The 21539-nt window shown below is 40.8% G+C and overlaps 1 protein-coding gene across 16 annotated transcripts in view; it reads left to right on the top strand.

The window, feature by feature from the left end:
- KALRN (kalirin RhoGEF kinase) overlaps positions 1 to 21539 on the top strand; it is a 483631-nt gene that overhangs the window by 241398 nt on the left and 220694 nt on the right. For all 16 annotated transcript variants that reach the window (XR_014171512.1, XM_081924435.1, XM_081924445.1 and 13 more), the window contains 2 exons: positions 1740 to 1932; positions 6973 to 7485. Coding sequence is in view for 15 of the 16 variants with exons in the window: in XM_081924435.1 (XP_081780561.1) it covers positions 1740 to 1932; positions 6973 to 7485 (706 nt within the window). In the remaining variant the exon portion in view is untranslated. The remainder of the gene's footprint in view (positions 1 to 1739; positions 1933 to 6972; positions 7486 to 21539) is intronic.

A 21539-nucleotide genomic window follows, 5' to 3' on the forward strand; every position in this document is an offset into this window, starting at 1 on the left:
ACCAAGCAGCTATTATTGGATTTATTTCAGTCTACTGAGCACACTTACTGACATAACAAAATGTAAACACAAAAATACTTTAAAATGCTTGTTTGAGAAAAATGGGTTGTGAGATATGAGCCTTTCTGTGACCTGGTTCAAAAGTCTTTTCTCCAGGCAATATTTACAGGATTTTTGTTTATTTCTTTATAATATACTTTATATGTCTCCCTATAACCAAAATTTTCTGGGCAGTTTGTCATATGTTGTCATACGTGTGGAGGAAAACCTTAAACGTTGCAGAGTTCAGCAGAGTTCTCAAAAATAGACCAGAGGCAATAGTACTTCATTCAGCAGAGCTTTACTTGTGCTGAAGGCAAATGTAGCATAATGGTTATCAAATCCAATACAGTTAGGATTGGCTCAGTTCATGCAAAATCCAGTTGCAGCATTTATAAACTTAACTCATAATAAGACTAAACCTTAGCACTAAAGCATCCTATGTACAGAAACATCATACCAGAAGGAAGTGAGATAGAAAGAGAAAAGTAAGACCCAGGCTTCTTTTGGCCTATTTTTATAGTCAGCATGACTCTGCAGAATAGAGATAAAAGAACTAGTTCAAAGCAGCTTCGCAGAAAGTATAACCCAAACAATCATTAACCCTTCTGCCTCTGCTACTCTCACACTGAGAAGCTTCTAGTAGCTTCTAGAATTAATCAGAATAGAGTGCCTATGACATTACTGGTGATAAGCAACTGCCCTGTAAACGTCAGCAGCATTTGGAAGCTTTTTAAATTGTTATTTTTGGTTTGCAGCATCAAGTTTATCAACACTCAGTCATCAATTCAACAGCATGTACGCATGCACACACACATACACACGAACCCACAATAAGGACCCAATACACACCATTGCATTTTATAAACGCTCTTTTGGTGTGTGTGTTTCAGCTCTAACCATGCCTGGCGTCACTATCTACCATACTAGGGCATCTGCTGGGGCCCATTCACATTAGGGCTGATACCTTGCCCCACTCACATTTAGCCTCTTGTGCTCATGGACAGAGTAATCTGATGACGGTGACAGCCCATTACTGTGCAGCCACTGGGAAAGCCTACTTGTAAATGTGAGATTGGCAGCTGCCCCACCCCACCCCACTCTGTGACTGGCTTCAACCCTGTAATGTTGCTGCAGTGGGATACCGCTGCCATGGGTAAGCCTGCTCTTGGGCAAACATGAGGGAGGTTGGCAGCTACAGGGGCATATCTGGGGGGGGGAGGAGTTAGGTTGGCTCTGGGTGGGCTACCTAGGGCAGCTTCTCTGGGGCCTTCCAAAGGCCAGAGCCAAGCCTGATTCAACATATATTTATGGACTTTTTTGGAAAAAAGTATTAGGATCAAATGCTATCTGAGTCAAGGATTTGTTGTGTGATCTTGGACAAACCAGTTAATCTATGCTTTATATTGGGAATGATAACAAACTATGTCACAGGGTTCGTTTGAAAGTTAATGATTGCACACTCAAAGAAACATACATAATGGCAACAACTAAGGAAAGGAACAAAATTCTCAAGTAAATATGATAACACTAAGTGGAGATCTTTAGTAGGAGGACCACCTGGATTGACACACCTGGATCAGAAAAGAAGCAGGCCCAGTGTCGTGACATTTGTGTGTGATTGCATCTTCACATTTCTGTGAGTCATATATCCTGTGCTCCTGAAGGCAAATTATTTATCCTATGTTTTATCCCTACAGTGAAGATGTCTGCAAACGAGGGTTTACTGTCATCATTGATATGAGGGGATCTAAGTGGGACCTGATCAAGCCCCTATTGAAGACTCTTCAGGAGGCCTTCCCTGCAGAAATTCATGTTGCCCTGATAATCAAGCCTGATAACTTCTGGCAGAAGCAGAAGACAAATTTTGGAAGTTCCAAATTTATCTTTGAGGTAAGATTGAGAGCCTTCTGTAATGTCTGAAGAGTTTCAATTTGAGTAAAGATCACATATATCTGGGCAATTCAGTCTATATTGATTAATTGAAAAATTCACAGTCAGTGTTAACTTTAAAAAAGATAATGCCCTCGAGTTAAGAGGGGAAGGATGCTCATGCTACAATAGTTGCTGCTCCTGCAAATAATCTGCTCCTTTTTTGACAATTGAACAACCCCAACAATAGTAAGGTTTACTTTTGTATTTTCCCTTGTGGGTACAGTCAGTCACAAGTTGTAGGTAAGCTAAAAAGAGCAAAGCTGACACTTGATTGACTAATGCAGATTCAGGAGCTTGCTGTCAACGAGAGGGATGACCCAATAAACCTCCTTGTCATTAATTCAGGAGTACTTTTGCAAATTATTTTTCTTTGCTCCTGAAAAGATTGAATGAGCAGGCTGTGATTTTGATTGGTTGCATCTAAGAGAGAGAAATATGACAGCTGATAGGCTGTTGCCTTGCTTTGCACATCCCTTCTGCCTTCCTGATGAAGTTTGATAATGTATTCCTATTCATCTCTAGTTCTCCCGAGAGAACCTATCTGAATAATAAATGTATCTTCAGAGTGCTTTAAACAAAAAGGCCTCCTGTCACATCTTTGTGCCGAAAAGGCCGATTGTGACAGCAAAGAATATTTTTGAAGTGGATTTTAAAACCAAGTGGGGAATCTTTGACCTGCATTGACATATTTTATGCTAAATGTAATCATCACCTTAAAACTTTAAAGGGTTACTGTTCAAGATGAGAGACCATAAAAGCTTGAGGTGCGTTTTTAAAGGTCTACTGTCTTAATTTGTATCTGACTGTCTCCATAATTGTAAATACAATACAATGGAGTATTGACCTGGTTCCTGTGTTGTGGAGTACGCCATGGCTAATTATTTACCATGGACACACTTTTCTGAGCTGTTTGCCTCCTTCTAAATCAGTGGAGAAAATAAGCCACCACCCTGGCTCAGGGTTCCATCCAAACTAGGCGTCATAGTTTATTCCACTCTCAAGAAACCATGCTCATTAAACCAAGAACAAAACTTGGCTACAGATGGTGATCTGTTGGAAGTGAAAGAAGCCGTGATCTCTGGTCTTAGCATAATATGTTTCTCCTTCATCATAGCAGAAAGGAGACAAACAGCCAATAAATGTATACCTTAGTGGTTTACCATGATGTTTGAACAGGGTCACTATCTTATGTACATGTTAAAGTGTCACACCCCGGTGATCTCATAATATCTTCACCTTTCTTCACCTTAGATACTAAGGTGGAAAATCAATATGTCATGACTGGTGTGAGGGTGTCTGTTTCCTCACTTAGTCAACAGGTTGAAAGTGGACCTGAGAGAATGTGGAAAGGGAACTATGCTACTTAATCATGCACTGTAGTTCACTTCCCAATTCCTCACATTTCCTTGTTCAAAATGCCAGCTATCTGTCTGGATGGTGGTTGCCCAGGTCCTTGTTGTTGGCTTCCTGAAGATCACTGTGAGAATAGAATGTTGGACTAGATGAGCCTTTTGTTTGATACAGCCGTGCTCATCTTATGTTTTTTCGGGGTGCTGTTTTTTTATCATGGTCTCTCCCCAAAGCTGCCCCTTAGTGCTACATGGCTTGGATTTTAAAGTGCATTTTCCTTCTTTGCTTGTACTTTAAAATCAAAGAGGCAGAGTTTTGCTGAGACACTGATAGCAGCCCAGGCATTCAGCATAGGCTCAATCCAGAGTTGGTGAGTGAGTGGCGAGCCAAAGTGTTTTTTGCCCACACCTAAGGTTAGGGGTTATAGGGCCCCTAGACCTCTGCCCAAAGCCCAGCCCTAAGAGCACCATTGACTGCTGCCAAAAAATATGTATATAAAATTAGTATTGCACTGCACAGAAGGAATGTTTAAAATTTATAGCTATCACATCTTATTCTTAAGAGTTATCAACTAGTTTGTCAATCAAGTTTGAACTTTTCCTGTCCAGGTGAAAGTCACCATATTTACAAGCTGGAATTGGTGTGGGTGCAGAGGAGACTCCTTTTGGGGCAAGAGAGCCTACCTCCTTTTAAAGATTTCAACCTTTTAAAAAGCATCAAATTATAATATACATCAGTTTAAGCATCCTACAATTATACAGATATATTGTATTATTTCCAATTGCTCTAATACATCTTCTCCTTATTTGGCAATGGATGTCAGTAAAGGTCAGTGGTGCAGACCTGAAAATTCTAACAAAGTGCAATATCTGCGATCAGCGTTGGGAGATGGCATTGTTATTTTCTAAAGTAGTGATGTGAAGTGAATCACCTAGTCTAATTCTTGGAAATGCCCCAACTGCACAGTTTGCTTTGATATATTCCATGTTCTCATTGCATTGGAATCAGAGGCCTACAGTAAGGCTCCCAAAGTGGCACATTCTGTTCTGGCCTTCATAAGTAGCCTCCCTGCAGTGCTTTAACTTCTGTAGCAAGAGCTAGGTGATTAAAAAAACCAAAAACGCCTCTGTTCTTCTTTATAAATTGTCATTCAATGCCTACTAATAATTAAAAAAGAAATACATGTTCATAAAACAACAGGAGAAAAAGACAGGTCAAACTGCAACCAAATTACAATGCAGAATAATCCAATACTGACATGAAATTTCACCAAAAACCTGGAAAAATAACCAGGACCTGCTGCTGAAAGCTTAGTAGCATCGGTGCCAGTTGTATCATAACGATGGTGCTCAGACTGAGTTCTTGCCAGATGTGCCTCAGGTTGCCAGTTCCGGAACTTTTGTTGGCTGAAGACTTAACAAGCACATGTCACAATTCTGTATGCTTTGGTGGATAGCAGGGAGAAATAAACTGTACAAATGGGAATTTCAAAAGACAATATTTTTAAATTGTGGGGCTTTTTAAAAAAAACTAGAGCTAAAGTGCAGTACAGTGGACGCTCGGGTTGCAAACATGATCTGTGCGGGAGGCACGTTCACAATCCACAGCATTCACAACCTGCAGCGCTGCGTCTGCGCACCCGTGGGTTGCGATTAGCCGCTTCTGCACATGCACAAAGTGTGATGTAGCGCTTCTGTGCATGCGCAAGCGCCGAAACCCGGAAGTAACCTGTTCCAGTACTTCCGGGTTCTGTGTGGTGCACAACCTGAAGCATCTGTAACCTGAGGTATGACTGTTTAGTGAGTTTAGAAGGAATGGTGAGGTATAGTTATTTTAAATGTAGCATTTTGGGTAGGGATAACTATTTGCACACTGTCCAAGAATCATTGCAAAAGAACTGGAAAGTCATCAAACAGTGTTCTAGGATACATGGCCAGGCCCTTACCTTCATTTCCAAAACTAATACTGTAATGTAAATGACCATCTATTCCAGGATTTCCTGTTTCTTTATTCCAAGTTAATTTTTACTGCCACAGATTCATTTGTGTCCTCACCCAACAAAGACCACATAAATTAGTGTGGTACTGTTTATTGAGTGATAGTCAGTTTCTCCCAGGGCATTGCGCTAGAGCTAAAGCATGGCAAACTTCAGTGTAAACACTTCTTTAGCCATAAATTTACTGGGTGGCCATATGCAACAAATTCTTATCTCATGGCCTAACTTATCTGTTAAGTGGGAATAATAAGTACATACCAGCATTTTTGATAGAACGAAGAAGATAAAGCTTGGAAAGCACATTGTAAGTTTTATATAAAGTAATAGTTTAACTTTTTTTTCATTATGACTCATAGGTAGTTCTTTTTATCCATGGCAAGTTCTTCTGTAAATACCTCAGTGGCATTTAATTTTTACATTAATTTGGCTTAATCATATTTTAAAAGGGTTGAAAAATAGCAGCCATATGGAAGCTTGTGTGATCTGCCTGTGGGAAAAGCCAGTTGGAATAATCTGAAAGAAAATAAGGAGCAGTGAGATGTGTATTTTGGCAGGGTAGAGCACCTGCTTCCAGTCACACGCCTGAAACCTATATAATGGCTGTATAATTCAAATAGCAGAATCCGGTGTGATATCACATATCCACTTAGGAGAACATTCAAGCCAGAATAGCTAAAGGCAATGGGGAAGAGTTGTATTTACAGTGATACAAAATACACTCTTTAGTTTGAAGGGATATGTTGTGGAAACATTATTCCCCACCTTCCAAAAAAAAAAAAAAAAGAACTTTCTAATGATCACTTTAGATTAAAAAGCACCAGTGATTCAAGAAAGGTTTGCTGCTGAAAGTAGAATAAAACAAAAGCACAAGTTCTTAAAGTTTGTGCAGTGATTATGAAGTAAATGTAGTCCCTGGTGCTCTTTAAAGGGCTCCCCGCCCCCAGTGAAATGTATAAGTTAAAAAAAGCCCATTAACTCAGTATCCTTTTCATAAAAACCCGATATGTGGTGCCATTGGCTGGAACATTGATGTTGGATATGAGAAACCTGGCTTCAGATTCCACCTCAGTGGGCTTCCTTCAGCAAAATCACATCTTGTGTCCTGAATGCATGCTTCCACAAGAATGTCTGCAGTTCAACTAAAATTCCAGCAAGCTCATCTTTGTATAAACCAGTATCATGTTGTGCAGAGTTTGATGCATTAGCTGCATGTTACCACCCACAAGTGAAATATTCATGGACTTTGCACATGAGTACTTAATGCTTTATACTCAGCAACAACACTGAACAGTAGATTATCTCAACCAGACATACCTCTAGATCTTGAACAGTAAAATGGAAAGTAAGAGGCACTTGCTGTATAGAACTGTCACGGGAAGCATTGCAAAATGTTTGTGCAAGAAGTCTATGGGGAATTAATGGAATTACAGTTGTGTTATTACAGTTGTTATTCTCTAAATGCTACCATGACATCTCTGAGTTGTGGATGGTGGGGAAAATTCTTACCCGTCCTGGCTGTCAATGTCCTTTCCCTCCTCCGACCTACCTTCCCATGACAAATAGCTAGATAATTATAATGTTTAGATCCCAGTATTGCAACATTTCTCATTCTTTCACTGATAACACATTTCAATATTTTTTTATGCCCTTAGACAAGCATGGTCTCTGTTGAAGGCCTAGCAAAACTGGTGGATCCCTCCCAACTAACAGAGGAATTTGAAGGATCCTTGGATTACAATCATGATGAATGGATAGAGTTGAGAGTTTCATTGGAAGAGTTTTTCAACAGTGCCATCCATTTGTTATCCAGGCTAGAGGACCTTCAGGAAATGTTGGCTAGGAAGGAATTTCCAGTGGATGTGGAGGGCTCAAGAAGACTAATAGATGAACACACGCAGCTCAAGAAGAAAGTAATTAAAGCTCCAGTAGAAGAATTGGATCGTGAGGGCCAGAGGTTATTACAATGCATACGGTGCAGTGATGGTTTTTCTGGTAGGAACTGCATTCCTGGCAGTGCAGATTTCCAAAGTCTTGTGCCAAAGATCACCAGCCTTTTGGACAAGCTGCATTCAACTCGGCAACACTTGCATCAGATGTGGCATGTCCGGAAACTGAAACTAGACCAGTGTTTTCAACTTCGACTTTTTGAGCAAGATGCAGAAAAGGTAAGGGGTAGTTTTCTTCTTCTTCTTGAGTATTACTGTGAAATCACACGGCAATGTTGTAGCCAAATATATATGCTTCTGCAATTAGCAACATGAGGAATTAATCGGGGATATAAACCTCAAGTTGCTAGCAAATGTATTTTATGTGACTTGTAAAGCAAAATCACTGAACTAATTGTTGGAAGTAGCAAGCAGCATGAGAGCCAAGAATAACTCACCTCTGGCTGTTCTGAAGAAAACTGATCTGCTTTGGATATATACAAGTAGATGTAAGGCACCCCAAGTTAAGCTTTGCTGCTTTCCACCAGGCTTTCTACCAGAACTGGTTGATGTGTTGAGAAGGGGTAACCAACTCAGGAGTTTTAGTCAGGAGTTTATGTGTGAGAAGATAGAAAAGGAGATATAGGAAAGGAAGCAATAAGTGAGCTGCTAAGGGAACTAGTGTATATGCTAGCTGTAGTAGGCTAGCTGTGGCAGAAGCTTATTCACAGCAGTATAGCCCCAGCCATGAAGTGATGGATAGTATAATTATCTAAAAATGTATTTTAGCCATGATGGGCAGAGAGGTCAATATATTAGTTAGGTGTCAATATGTAATATCAATTACCAGAGATGTCCCTTCTGCTCTGAGCAGGTGGTGCTGATAGTGCAGCAGTGAGCTGGGAGTGGAGTGGTTGATCAGCTCCAATAGGTGACGGGTGGCTGCTGTTTTTTCTCTTCCTCAATCCAATGGCCAGCACCAAGCACAGGAGATGGTGGTTCTGAGAGGCAGTCAGATGTGAATGTGCATTGTTCCAGAAAAAGCCCACTGAGGCACAGCAATAGCACTACTGCCACTCCAGAAAAGTATGATTTATTGGAGCAGGAACAAGGGATAAACTCAAGTGCTCTCCTCCATTGGCTAAAGAGATTTCCTAATTGGTTAGGCAGATACTGTGGTTTCACAAACCAAGCTTCCGTTTTCTGTTTCTTAGAGATTATTAACCTTACATAGATGGTGGTAGTCAATTGGATTTTGGTTTCCTTCAGAATTGCAACTAGAAACCAGTAAGGAAAAAATGACATGTGGTTTTCAGTTCAGGATAGAACCAGTCAGTCTACAAAGTCATAATCTGCTGAGCAGCACACACATTTGGTAGAAATCAGGAGACTGGGAGGTAGCAATCATACTAGGAGCTTCTGTCATCCAACTTCCATAGAAAAACTTGGTTTGTTTAGCTTGGTTGGTTTTTGCTTTTTCCCTTCCACCATGCAGAGAAGAAAAAACCCAGGGCCTCTAGGATTCCACAGGTGCAAATGAAATTAATCCATAGAGAGAAATTGCAATCTTCTTGTGGTTGAAGTCTAAATGCCATGATTCAATTAGGTCAACTGTGTTGCATTCATTGCCGAGCAATAGGAGGCGGTTCACGTAGTGTGCATCCCCCACCACAGTGATGGCCTGATTAACTCACATTAGGATCTGCAGGAAAGACAGTCTCAGGCTTTGCTATTCAGATTAATTCCTTACCTGAGAGAAGGACAGATAACTGCAGTTCTTGATTGTGTCTCTGTTGGACAGCAAAGTAAGATAGGGTTATTTAATCGTAAGAAAAAGCATAGCATTTCACTGTATCAGATATTGTGGTGATGCAACCCACAGCCAGCATAGTTTTTCAAAACAAGGGAAGGTATTGGAAATATTCAAGAAATGCTAATAAGTTTGGGTAGTGGTGGGAGTTAAAGGGAAGGAAGGGCAGGGTGGATGCCTCATACTCTACTGGAATAAACACACTAAGGACAGAAAATATTTATCAGCCTGCATACTGTCTGCAGCCCTTCTGGAAATACTTAATGTTGGCATGCATCCTGGTTTTTCTTTTCTTTTCTTGTGGGAGGAATTTCTCAGTTATTCCACAGCAATCCCATGTCAATATCATTATCCCAATGCATCTGAACTAAGAAAACTTATGTGGCAGTGAGCAACCAGCTCACCACTACTGTTAGCATGGCTGCTACTTAGCATATGATCCAGAGCATAAGAAGCATGTTTCTTCTCAGATGCTTCTTTCCCCCATCTATTTGCTAGATATAAATAAGTATAAATAATCATTCATGGCAGTAAGTAGAAGGAATCATGCACTAACACAACTCAAAATATTTCATAAAATGGAATTTTATGGCATGAAGAATAGTGTCTCAACAATCCTCTGCCTTTGTGTTGAACCATGACTGGGGGAAACCCTGCAGCCTGGGTCAGTCACATTCCCTCCAGCTGCTGTTAACTCCCAGAGCTGTTGTGAGGGAAAGCATTAGGGGAGGGGATCCTCACCTCTGTGAAAGAAGGGCAAGATAATATAATGTACAGTACTGGCCCAAATATAAGCTGCACTTTTTTTCCAAATTCTGACAGTGAAAAGTTAAAGTGCGGCTTATATTTGTGACCTTACACTGCCGGCAAAGCGGCGTGGCTCCCCCACCCCCGGAAGCAGCGTGGGGCAACGCCACCCACCTGCCACTTCCAAGTCTGCCCTAAGCCATTGGGGGGGGGAGGGAGAAGGCCTCTGGCAAAATGGTGTGGCTCCCCTCCCCAAGAGCAGCCTGGGAGTGCGGGGCAATGGCGCACTGCCTGCCCGCCACTCCTAAGACTCCCCCGAGCTGTCAGAACGAAGGGGAGAAGCAGGTGGAGGCTGCCGGCAAAATGGTGAGGCACCTCCCCGGGAAGCAGCCCGGGTATTGTCTTTTTTTCTTTCCCCCCTTCAATTTTAAAGGTGTGGCTTATTTGCGGGTGCGGCTTTTATTTGGGCCAATATGGTATTACTTAATAATAAACCTGTAATTGTTACAGGATGATCCTTACAGTATAATCATGTGAGCTGATGAACTAGCATGGCATTTTATAATATATTGTGCTAGAATCTTTGTATGTGGAAGAAGGCTATTGAACTGACAGTGGGTCTCAAGAAGAAGAAGAGGAGTTTGGATTTGATATCCCGCTTTATCACTACCCTAAGGAGTCTCAAAGCGGCTAACATTCTCCTTTCCCTTCCTTCCCCACAACAAACACTCTGTGAGGTGAGTGGGGCTGAGAGACTTCAGCAAAGTGTGACTGGCCCAAGCAGCTGCATGTGGAGGAGCGGAGACGCGAACCCGGTTCACCAGATTATGAGTCTATTGCTCTTAACCATTACACCACACTGGCTCTCCTTTAATTCCAGTACTTGTGGAGGAACTTCAGTTAGTATTACTGCATCAACAGACCCCTGATAGTAGGGTACCAGAGAGAAAAGCTCCTGAGCAGTTGAAGCTGACTAGCTTTAAATTTTCCCTCATAAAAGCCAGGAGATCCGAGTGCCTGTTGAAACAAACCTGAAATGTTCCAAAGTGAGGGGAGAATACACAACGCATGAGGTAGAAAAATGCTAATTATTGGTACTGTCAGTTTGGAGGAGGCAGAAGCTGGCTGTCAGCCAGTCTCAATTGAGAGGGAAATCCTGAAGTGAATCCCTAGAATGAAACAAGAAAGGGAACACCAGCAGTTGACATCCACAAGATACAGTATTTCCCATCAGGGCTGGGCAGGAAAAGGTAAGACAGACCCCTGCTGTATGTGACACACAAGGAAATTAAACACAACACGCCTGTAGGCAGGCTGCTTACATTGAAGAGGGGAAAATGGAATTGGAAGGAGTGGAAATGGAATTGAATAGATTAAGTTGGCTAAAGATGTCTGGACAATATAAGCTGCATGCAGGGGAAGCCAAAGTGCTTAGAGTACTTTAACAAGGAGTGGTGCATCCTACCAAACTGCTGATCATCAAGATCTTCTGGCCCCATTTGTGTTTTCAAAGCTTTCACAGCCTCTTCTGAGACCTTATTTGGGAGGCTAAAGAAGAGAATGCTTCAGGAATCTAGGGAAGAATTGTCACTAGATTTTTTTTTTTTTGTAAGTTTATAGGAGCATCCCTTTTTAGGGTTTATTTAAATATAAACTTATATATCATTTTCCAACAAAACATACAAAACCCAAAATAACACCAAATTGACTTCCCCCTCACCCCATTTGTGCTCCCTTTCGTTTTCTCTCCATTTCCACAATAATGGAGTTTTCTTTACTGCTCATTTTACATTAACCCTGCTAATGTTTTCAGTTGTTTACAGTAAGTTTTCAGATTTTCAGTCTTTATTAAAGATTCTTTCTTCCTGGTTCCTTATTCTTCCCATAAGTTTAACAGTTATGGAAGCATCCTTCAGACAAAGGTTATCAGAAGGGCATGTTCTGGCAATTTACCAGGGCTACAGTAGCTCACAATTTGTGATGCTATCTTCCTCTATACTCCTACGAACTAATCTTTTACCTCTATTTATTGTAGATTTCCACTTTTAAGCCAGAATACCAATGAAAGCAAAGGATCACCAGAAAGGGAAGGTGGTAAATTAAGGGAATTGTTGGAATCCAGCAATGGATGGCAGAGATGGGGATTTACTGTAGGAGACCATGGTGCACAAGAAAACAGTACTTTCTTGTAGTTTCTTTGGAGAAAGGCATTTGGACATTCAGGGACAAATGCATTATCATACTCCAGCCTTAACCATTTCAAGTATTGCTTCCTTTAGATGCTTCATGAGCTATAATAAAATGGCATTACACAGCTGATGACAAGATCCTCTTTGCTAATAGGAAGCAGTTTATTTTATTACAGTCCATTAAGTGCAGCAGTAGTAAGTGTCCCTGAGCAAATGGCAAGTGTGTGTGTGTGTGTGAAAAAAGGATTTCCTGGAAATAGATTTTGGCTCGGTTTCTGGAAGGAATAGAGTCCAGCAGCACTTATCAATCAATAGAGTCATATTTCTTCCCTTCTCTGTTATGTCATCTTGTAAAAACTAAAGAGTATTTTAAAAATGATATAAGAACAGGAGTATTTCTCTTCATTCATTCATTTGGCCATTGGTTCTGGCTACTTTTAAATATTACAATATTACAAATATTATAACTCTAGGGAGAACTGTGTTCAAATTCCAACACAGCATTGGGTATACTGATATTGTTGGCATCAGTCTGTCTCAAGAGGCAATGGAGTGCACCTCCAGGGTGAAGTCAAACTACTGGAGAATCACAGTACCTGCTGTGACTGCAGTGACTGGTAACTCATAATTGTGTTGTTTTTGCTGCGTTAGCAACACTGAGGTAACCTCTCTGAGGCATAAGCCTGGGCAATTTGTATGGAGGTCCTGGTATACATGGATATATATTATATATCTGTGTTGGTTGGATGTTCATGTATGTGTTTCGTATATATAACATCAAAATTATAAGTTGTGAGAAACAACAAAAAAGAGAGTTCTTTCTAGACCCAATTGCCCTTTCCCTCAAACCCCCCACCATATTGAAATGAGGGATGCCATAATGAGGCAGATGAGAGTTGAAAATACATAACAGTAGTTTGTAGTTTATGTCTTTCACCTTTTTGGCAGCTCATTTTCCTGTTTTCAGAGTGCTTATTCAAATTGAAGCTTTTCAGGTAATTTTTCCACCCATTTGAAATAATTTGAATATTCCCTGTCAAACGTCTGTTCATGTGAAAGACTGTGGTATCCTCTCACTTGGCTGGAGCCTCTGTTACAGGTATTGGCAGCAATTAAAGACATTGCCTTGTTTTCAGCACATCCAGATGTATTTATAATAAGTGCTGCAACAGTGATGAAGAGACCACAACTGCCACTCTTTCAAAAGCTTAGAGCTCAGGCAGTCCTATCTTTTTTTCTTAGGTTAGTATCATAACCTTTGCTTATTGCAAAACCAAAGCTCTTTCAGGGGCTTACTATATCCTTCTGCAAATATATGAAAAGGAGGCAGAATGCTGGGGGGGGGGGTGATTTGGGAGGATATCCTTGAAATGAAGTCTCTAGCACTCCTAGAAGGAATGTTATAAAAGTTTAGGGTTGGCATTGGGGTAAAGCAAGGTTCTTCTGCCTTCCATAGTGCAGCAGGCAAAAATTCAGCAGGTTAAGTATTTTCTAATACAGAAATAAAATTGTGTGAAATGCTTCACCTCTTCCCATTCTGTTTCTCAAACATTTTATTATGTGTATGGTCACTTATTTATTTTTGGGTCCCTCCATTCCACCTGCAAAAGGGAACACAAATATGTATCCTCATTTACAAGTGGGTTGGAAGGCCCAATCCAGGTACACAGTACTGGGCACACAAAAAACCCTTTGGCAACCTTGACTGGAGGTTTGTCTTTTTAGAAGCAAAAAGGCTTGTGGATGTGGCAAACTGGACATTGAAAGCGATAACCTCTGGTTCCTAAGCAAGCATCCCACCTAGCATCCCTCAGTTTGTAAAACAGGCTACCCTACAAACTCTTGTTAACAAAGGGCCAATCCACCCCTTCAAAGCAATATAATATACAGTAGAGGAGTGCAAACCTCATGCAGCTTATTTCTTCCTAAGAGTTCTTCCCTCAGGGGCTTAAAAATATGCAGGAGGTCAAACTTTGACCTCCTTTCTCCGGACTAATTACGAGTGTGAACACTCTTAGTAAGTCATAAATCTTTGTTTTATTCTGGTCACTTCTGAGGAGGCTTGAACCATTCTCCTCTTTCCTTGAGGAAGCTGGCTGTGATGAAGCTTGAGAGCCCTTTGCTTTACTACTATTGCTGCTGCTGCTGCTACTACTGCTATTAATAAAATTTATATAGCACACTTTATCAAAAGATCTTAGGGTGGTGTACGTTAGAAACACATTACAAAACATCATAACAAAAACACGGCAAAAAGCATACTGACAGACAGACTAATAGTAAAATAATCACAATATTAACAGTACTCTCACACATACTTTCACAGGCCATAGATTATTTAGGCCTGGGTAAAGAATAATCTTTTTGCCTGGCTTCTAAAGACTTATAATGATGGTGCCAGGTGAGTCTCTCTGGAGAGAGCATTTCACAATCAGGGAGCCAAACACAGCAATGTTTTAGATGGAAACTGAAGTTTATATCCAGAATGCAGTGCTAGAGTGGAGAACTCAGGTTCACCTCCCCACGCCCACTCCTGCCATGCTTATTACGACAAACCTCTACATTCTTGTGATTCTTGTGAGATTCTTTCACACAAATGACATACACCAGGATTCTACTTCTTCTATAGAATACCATATGGATTCAAAGGCAGTGTAAGGCAGCCTTTCCCAATCTTTGGTTCTCACATGTCATTAGACACAACTGCCAACACCCCTGACCACTGGCCATGCTGGCTGGTAGTCATAGTCCTGAGGAAAGTTGAGGAATGCTTGTCTAAGGAGTGTATGCAGCAAAAGCATACCAATCCAAATTTTCTGAAGAAAGCTAGGTTTTAAGTTAGGTGGAAAACCTCTTTGTCTCCAGACATTACTGGACTACAACTTCCATAATCCCTTGCTAGTTGGAGCTGATGAGAGTTCGGAGTCAAGTGACAACTGGGTGGCTACAAGTTCCCTGCCCCTGTTCTAGGCCCTATATTTGACTTAAGGATGACATGTTCCCTACTCTGCTCACTATCCCTCTGATGTCCATGAGCAGATCATAACTGATCTTTCAGCTTTGGAGTGGCAGCTCACATGACCTCCCGTGTGCTCACTGCAGGTAAACAGAAAAGAGAAGGGAACAGGAGTGTTTACAGCACTGGAAGGGAGGGTAAGATTAGTGCAGTGCATGAGAGGTTGCAGAGTGTCAGTAATACAGTCCACAACTGTTCCAGAGATGTTCAGAAAAGGCCAATGATTTATCAACACCATTTCATGATTGAGAGTAGAAATCTTCTTAAAGTAATGTCCCTTGATTATTCCAAGAGAATCACTCATATGGAGAATGTAATATGTGACCTCGGTCCTTCATGGATGCAGATGCAGCTTCCCAGAAGTGATTCCAGTGAAGACAGCAGCTGAAAAACATACTTCCACAATTGTGGGAACTGCTGCTAGGAAGCTGCAGCTGAATCTGTGGGGGTTCTAGGTTGCATGTTTATGGTCTCCACGTGAATGCATTCCTAAAGGCAGTTGGGATGCATTATACAACTCTGTGAACTCTCTTGTAAGCAACTGATAATCCACCCCTTTCTGTTTTTCCCTCAAAGACGTAGGGTTTTTTGCTTCCCCCACCTCAGCAACTCAGTTACAGCTCTTATCATTTTAGTAGCCTAGATTTCCTTCAAAGCATATGTGGAGCTTGGACTGGTAACTGGATTGTAAAATCTGAACATGCTCTTTGGTAGGTAGATGTGCCAAATTGCCTCCAGATCTCTCAAACTGTAGAAGCTTTGGATGCTGTTGCTTTCCTGAACAGCTATCCAGATTGTAGTCTCATTCCTCTGGGTATCATTAGCATTGTGAACAATGACTTCCCATCTTCCAGCCACCTGCAAAGAACTGTGTGTGTATGTGTGCAAAATAGCCAGCAAGTCGGCCAGGTCTTCCCAGATTGGTCTTTCCTCTGATTGCCACTGATAAGAGAAATTTAAAAAATCCTAGCTGCACACAATTGGTGCCCCTTGTTGCTTGCTTGCTTGCTTGCTTGCTCTGATTCCAGTGCAAACCTGTGCTCATTTACTTGGGAGTAAGACACATGGAGTTTAGTCAGACTTCTGAGTAAGCATACATAGGACTGAGCTGCATGGCGAACAAAATGCCCACATTAGATGTCCATACAATACTTGTCTACCCCCTACTATAGCTTCTTCCCAACATAATGCTAGGAACCATTCTGTAGGCAAGATCAGAAAACAGACAAAAGCTGTAAACCTATGCATCTTTAATTTGGTTTAAGCGCTATTGCAAATAATCCTGTTGAAAGATGTCCTCTGTTTTGACCAATGTGTGAGGAATAGCAGTGAGCTGAGTGTGAAAGCACAATAGGCAGTGTACTATGACCTCATTTTTGATTGACCTGTGATCTTACAAGGCACAAAAGAATAGAAAGCTTAGAAAATTCCAACTACATTGGTACCTCGGTTCTCAAACGTAATCTGTTCTGGAAGACTGTTCGAGTTCCGAAATGTTCGAAAACCGAGGCGCAAAGGGCTGTCTGCAAATTCAGTTGAGAAACTTGAAAAATTCGCAGTGGAAGCCATTCGACTTCTGAGGTGTGTTTGAAAATGGAAGCATTTACTTCTGGGTTTTTGGTGTTCAGGTTCCGAACGGAGACATTCAAGAACCGAGGTACCACTGTACTTCTATCTTTTAAAATTATTTTTATTTTTGGTGAAGTTCATGTGCATACATGAGGACCCCCCCCCCAATAAATCCACATGTACAGATTCCTGAAGCATCATATGTGGCAATAATATGTGTTTCATGTTGTTCTAGAGTACAAAAAAGACACATAAAGCAACAAAATTGAGAATATATTTGTTGTTGACTTCTTTTTATGTATTACAACTCCCCTGCCATTTCCTGGAATTAACAGTTTTTTAATTTTTGCAGTTGTTTTGGGTTGCTGGTTGTGTTCAACAATGCAACACTATTTAAGATATTGTAACTGAGTAGGGCCTGCTACAATTACAGAGAGCAAAATGCACCACAGAAAAGGCACAGGAAAGAAAATATGATTTTCTTTAATGACTTCTGGACTGCCCCCCACCCCAAGCTTGCTGCATTGTCAGGCTCCAGCATAGAAGTGAAGTTTAAACTTTGAATCCAGATCACTACAAAATAGGGGTTTTGAAATTCACCCCAGAAACAGTGGAAGCATGACCAGAGCTTTGGGGGCACTACGACTATGATGTAGAATGGAACATGGGGGGGCACCACATTTTGGCACAAGGCACTGCTGAAATTTGAGACCCCAAGGTCCGTCACTGGGTGTGACAATCCAAATCTGAAAACTGGAAAACCAGGGGAATATTCTGCTGTAGGGACCAGCTAGGCCTTTGCTTATGCAAGTTGTTCCTCCCCTCTCTCCTGGTAATCACATAGTAATGGAACTCACAAATGGTATAACTGCACCTAAATCGAGACATATTTATGTTATTCTGTCTCCCCATTCAGATTAGTTGAACAGTTGTGAGATTTGCTGCCAGAATTCACTTTACTTTGGTGGCAGCAAGTAAGCAGCAAAGACGCCACCCATATTTACTCTCTTTTCCTTCATACCCCTACCAAACATCTTACATAGAAAGCGATGCTGTTACATTTGAAACAATTATATTACTGCATTAACCTTCAATAATATTTAACATTTGTATTGCACTTTCAAGTATTTGGTGCTATTTGCATGCATTAATTTGTTGAAATCCTTGCCACCAGCATGTAAAATAGAAGTGCATTATTATACCCCATATTGCAGGAGGAATGTGTAGGCTGAAAGCAGCTTGCCTAAGACCAGTTATTTTGTGATGCAGACACTTAGCCACTGTGTTGGAGAAGCTGTCTGTAGTCTTTCCATTTCTTTTATATTCAGAAGGAATAACTGACAGTATCTTAGGAATTCGGGGTGTGACTAATAGCTATAGTAATAAAATACTGTGAAAATCATTTTAGGAATTCCTGTTCTTTACTTAAAGGCCCTCCCTTGAACTTTGCTGAGGCAACTTAAAATTGGCTAATAGCTGCTATTAGTCTGCCAAATAATTTTGATGGATTCCTCTTTGCCTCTTCTGCTAACAATGTCCCCCTTCCCCAATAGATATGGCTGCTTTTGTATAGCCCACTACCGACTCAGGTGCATTGCTTGAGCCCCTGTGCACCACTCCTTGAAATTGTCGGTTTAAACGTCAGAGGATGGTCAATAAATCTCCCACTGTGTTAATATAATTGTAGATTTCCAGCAGACAGAGAGTTGCCGAATATGTTGAAGTCTACTATGCATCAGCTGGAAATAACCTATCTGTGAAAATCTCACATTTTAGGGCATATTTCTAATTGTTTCAGGTGTGGTGTTTCTAAGAATGGGATCTTGTTCTTTCAGCTAATGATTGTTGAGTGCTGTTTATACCAGTTGGATGATTGACTACATAAGGAAAACTGAAAGGTTACAGAAAATGATAGCAGATACAGCAAGTAATTTATAGCAATGTTGCTACAAAGTACAATATCAACCCGCAACAAAGAAATGCAATTGATTAATTGATTATTTGGTTAAAAGGCAAACAATAACTCAGTTAAGCCTTCTTTAAAAGAATGGCAGATCCACATTTCAAACAATAACTGTGATATGGAAAACCAGTTAGTATGAAAGAAAAAATAGCAGAGAAGTAGAGTAAGGAACTACATTGATTATGTTTGTTTGTTTAATATACCCCTTAATATAGCAGCTTCCAAGCAGTGTAGAGCTGCTTCCACATTCTTCTTTAGTTAACATCTACTTCTGCCTTATCAGCACAAGTGTGAGTTTAATAAATGCACATATGTCGTGTCCGCAATGTATCTTGTATAGATAGACTGGATATTGAACTATTCCTTTCCTGTTTATTGTCTGCTGTATTGATGATAGCAAAAGAAATAATTGTTAGTACTACTTGTTGCACTAAATCAGGAGTGTTGAACCATTGTGTGTGCAGGGCAGGTCTAAACCCCACCCAAGCATATCTTTGGCTCCCAGATCACTTCTAAAATTTGTAGGTGGCATCTAGTATACACACACATACACACACAGTGCTTTTTTCTAGGGGTACGCAGGGGTACGCATACCCCTAAACATTTTGTACTTTTGTCCATTTACTGTATCCCCCCCCCCCGATTTGAACTATAAAATGGTAATTTTATTGAGTCAAAATGAGAGAACCCTAAACAATTTTTTGAATATTTTTAGAAAAAAGCACATTTATATATATAAATTATTTCACAGATAAACATCCATCAAATATGATTATCTCTCTAGCTCATTATCTCTTGTGTTCCATGAAGGAAAAACAAAGGCACATACTGTACAGTACAGCTAAGTGCTACAAAATTACATGTAATTCAGTGAATTATTCTCTCATGAAAAAATCCAACAAATTGTGTGCAGGCTTACTCCACGCAATACTTTGCTAAATTATCCACAAGAGCCTGAGGCCTCTCTTCAGTTGATACATAGAAATGTTCATTACCAGAAATTTGACGAAGGCCCCTGCACATTTATTTTATTTCTGAGCTGGGATTTAAAGCTACATCTTTGCTGGCTCCTGTAAACCCTCTAGCAGTAGCTTATTGCTATCTGCTTAAAGAAGGATACAGAGAATACCCTGAGCTGTCTACAATATGCATTATTGACACGAGTTCCAAGTTAAACAGCAGACCAAGTGCCAAGTCCCTAGAAGCAAAGACAATAAGATTTACGGAGGTAAACAAGAGAGCTGCTGATGAACTCATTAAGGTATGCAGTGCTGAAAGTATACTGTAGTAACAAATGTATCTGACTAATGGAGGAGGCACATCAGGGATGCCCTCAATTATTGCTCTGTAGAGCACTCTGTGACATTTATCCTATTTACCATTGGCAGCTCTTCAGGTATTTTTCACACTGGGCAGAAATACAACAGCACTTTGACTCCCAGATCACCTCCATCCACACATAAGTTATTGGGTTATGTTTCAGAAGGCAGTGAATGTTCTAGTCACTGTATACCCTGGCAGGTCTATTCATTCTCTTTGATATTTTGAAAGGGTAGAAGTGGGGAATATGATGGGAAAATTTCAAAGTCTTTCTGTCTTTTAAACAACCCTCTTTTTGTGCTTGTTCATGAAGAAGAGCTCTAAAGAGAAAGCAAAATATAATTTTACAGTAAAAGTTCCTTCCTTTGTTTCTTTTTTTTTAACTGCTCCAGCTTATAATGTCTAATGCTGTATAAGGTAAAACTAGCATAGTCTCCAACTGCCCTGAAAATGCCAAGACCATCACAAAAACCTTTAAGTCACCATGGCTTCTCATGTCCTGAATTCAGAGGCCTTTCATCGCCAGTTTCATTTGGGAATCTGAAGTGTCTCTAAGCCGCTGCCACCTGTGTGTGTAGTGTGCATTTCCTCTTTGGCTCCTGCTTTGAGAGAGACACAGAGAGTTCTGATCCCAAAGCTTGGCTCTTTCTATGACTTAAAATGAACAAGACTAGATTTCTAGAGATGAAGGGGATTTGAGGAAATGGGGAGGGGTTCTCTGGAACAAAAACACATCCCTCCAAAGCCCCTTCCTGCTTGGTTTATCATGTGGACAGGGGGAAGGCATTGATCTCTCCCATGAGGTAAATTGGTGGTGCCTTCTGAAATCTGATGCATTTGTGCATTTGGGTGAAGAGGAGTCCCATTGCAGCTGGGGGAGGGGATGCCAGGGGGTGGGTGTCTGTGCACCTGATCCATCTAGGATTCACCACAACACCAGGATGCTGCAATTGCTTACACGTTCCTAATTTGCTCAGAATTTTGAAACACTTAAGGGAAGTTTATGTATCCCTGAACTCAAAAGTTTTTATGTCCCTGGACCCCAAAATAAACATTGGGATACCCCATATATTTTTATGTCCCTGGACCCCAAAATAAACATTGGGATACCCCATATCTTTTTCCTCAGGCTTCTCTAAATGCAATACATAAATTCAAAATTTTCTGTGCTCGTGTCCCTATTTTCCTCTGAGAAATGTTGGAGGGTATGAACTAGTCAGCTGACATTTAGTACATTCATGATTTACTATTTTACATGGCCGCAAATCTTAAATTAGCCATGGCCATTTGGTTCATTGTACAGTTCCCAGTTAGCCCCTTGTTCTGAACATTACCTTCTGTGCTAGAGAAGGGTTACAATGGAGGAATTAGCCTACTAATGTAACATTTAATTCATCAAACAGATGCCTATGAAAGTTTTCCCATCAATGCAATAGGACCACTTCTTTAACGCTGAGTGATGGAGGGGTGGGGAACCTCAGCTTTTGGGGGCAAGTGAGTCCCTCCAGTTTTCTCTGCCTGGCCCTTGAGACACTGGCTAGGCATCCCTATGCCACACACCTCACTGGCCCTGCTCCACACTTCCTTCAAGCACTTTTAACTGGCTACAGTTTGCACTGGAACTAGTAGAAGAGCAAGGCCTTCTATGGTAAGCACCATGAAGAGCCATTTGCTCTTCCT

The sequence above is a fragment of the Podarcis melisellensis genome (genome assembly GCF_964234715.1).
Source record: "Podarcis melisellensis genome assembly, chromosome: 1".
Classification (NCBI taxonomy): Eukaryota; Metazoa; Chordata; class Lepidosauria; order Squamata; family Lacertidae; genus Podarcis; species Podarcis melisellensis.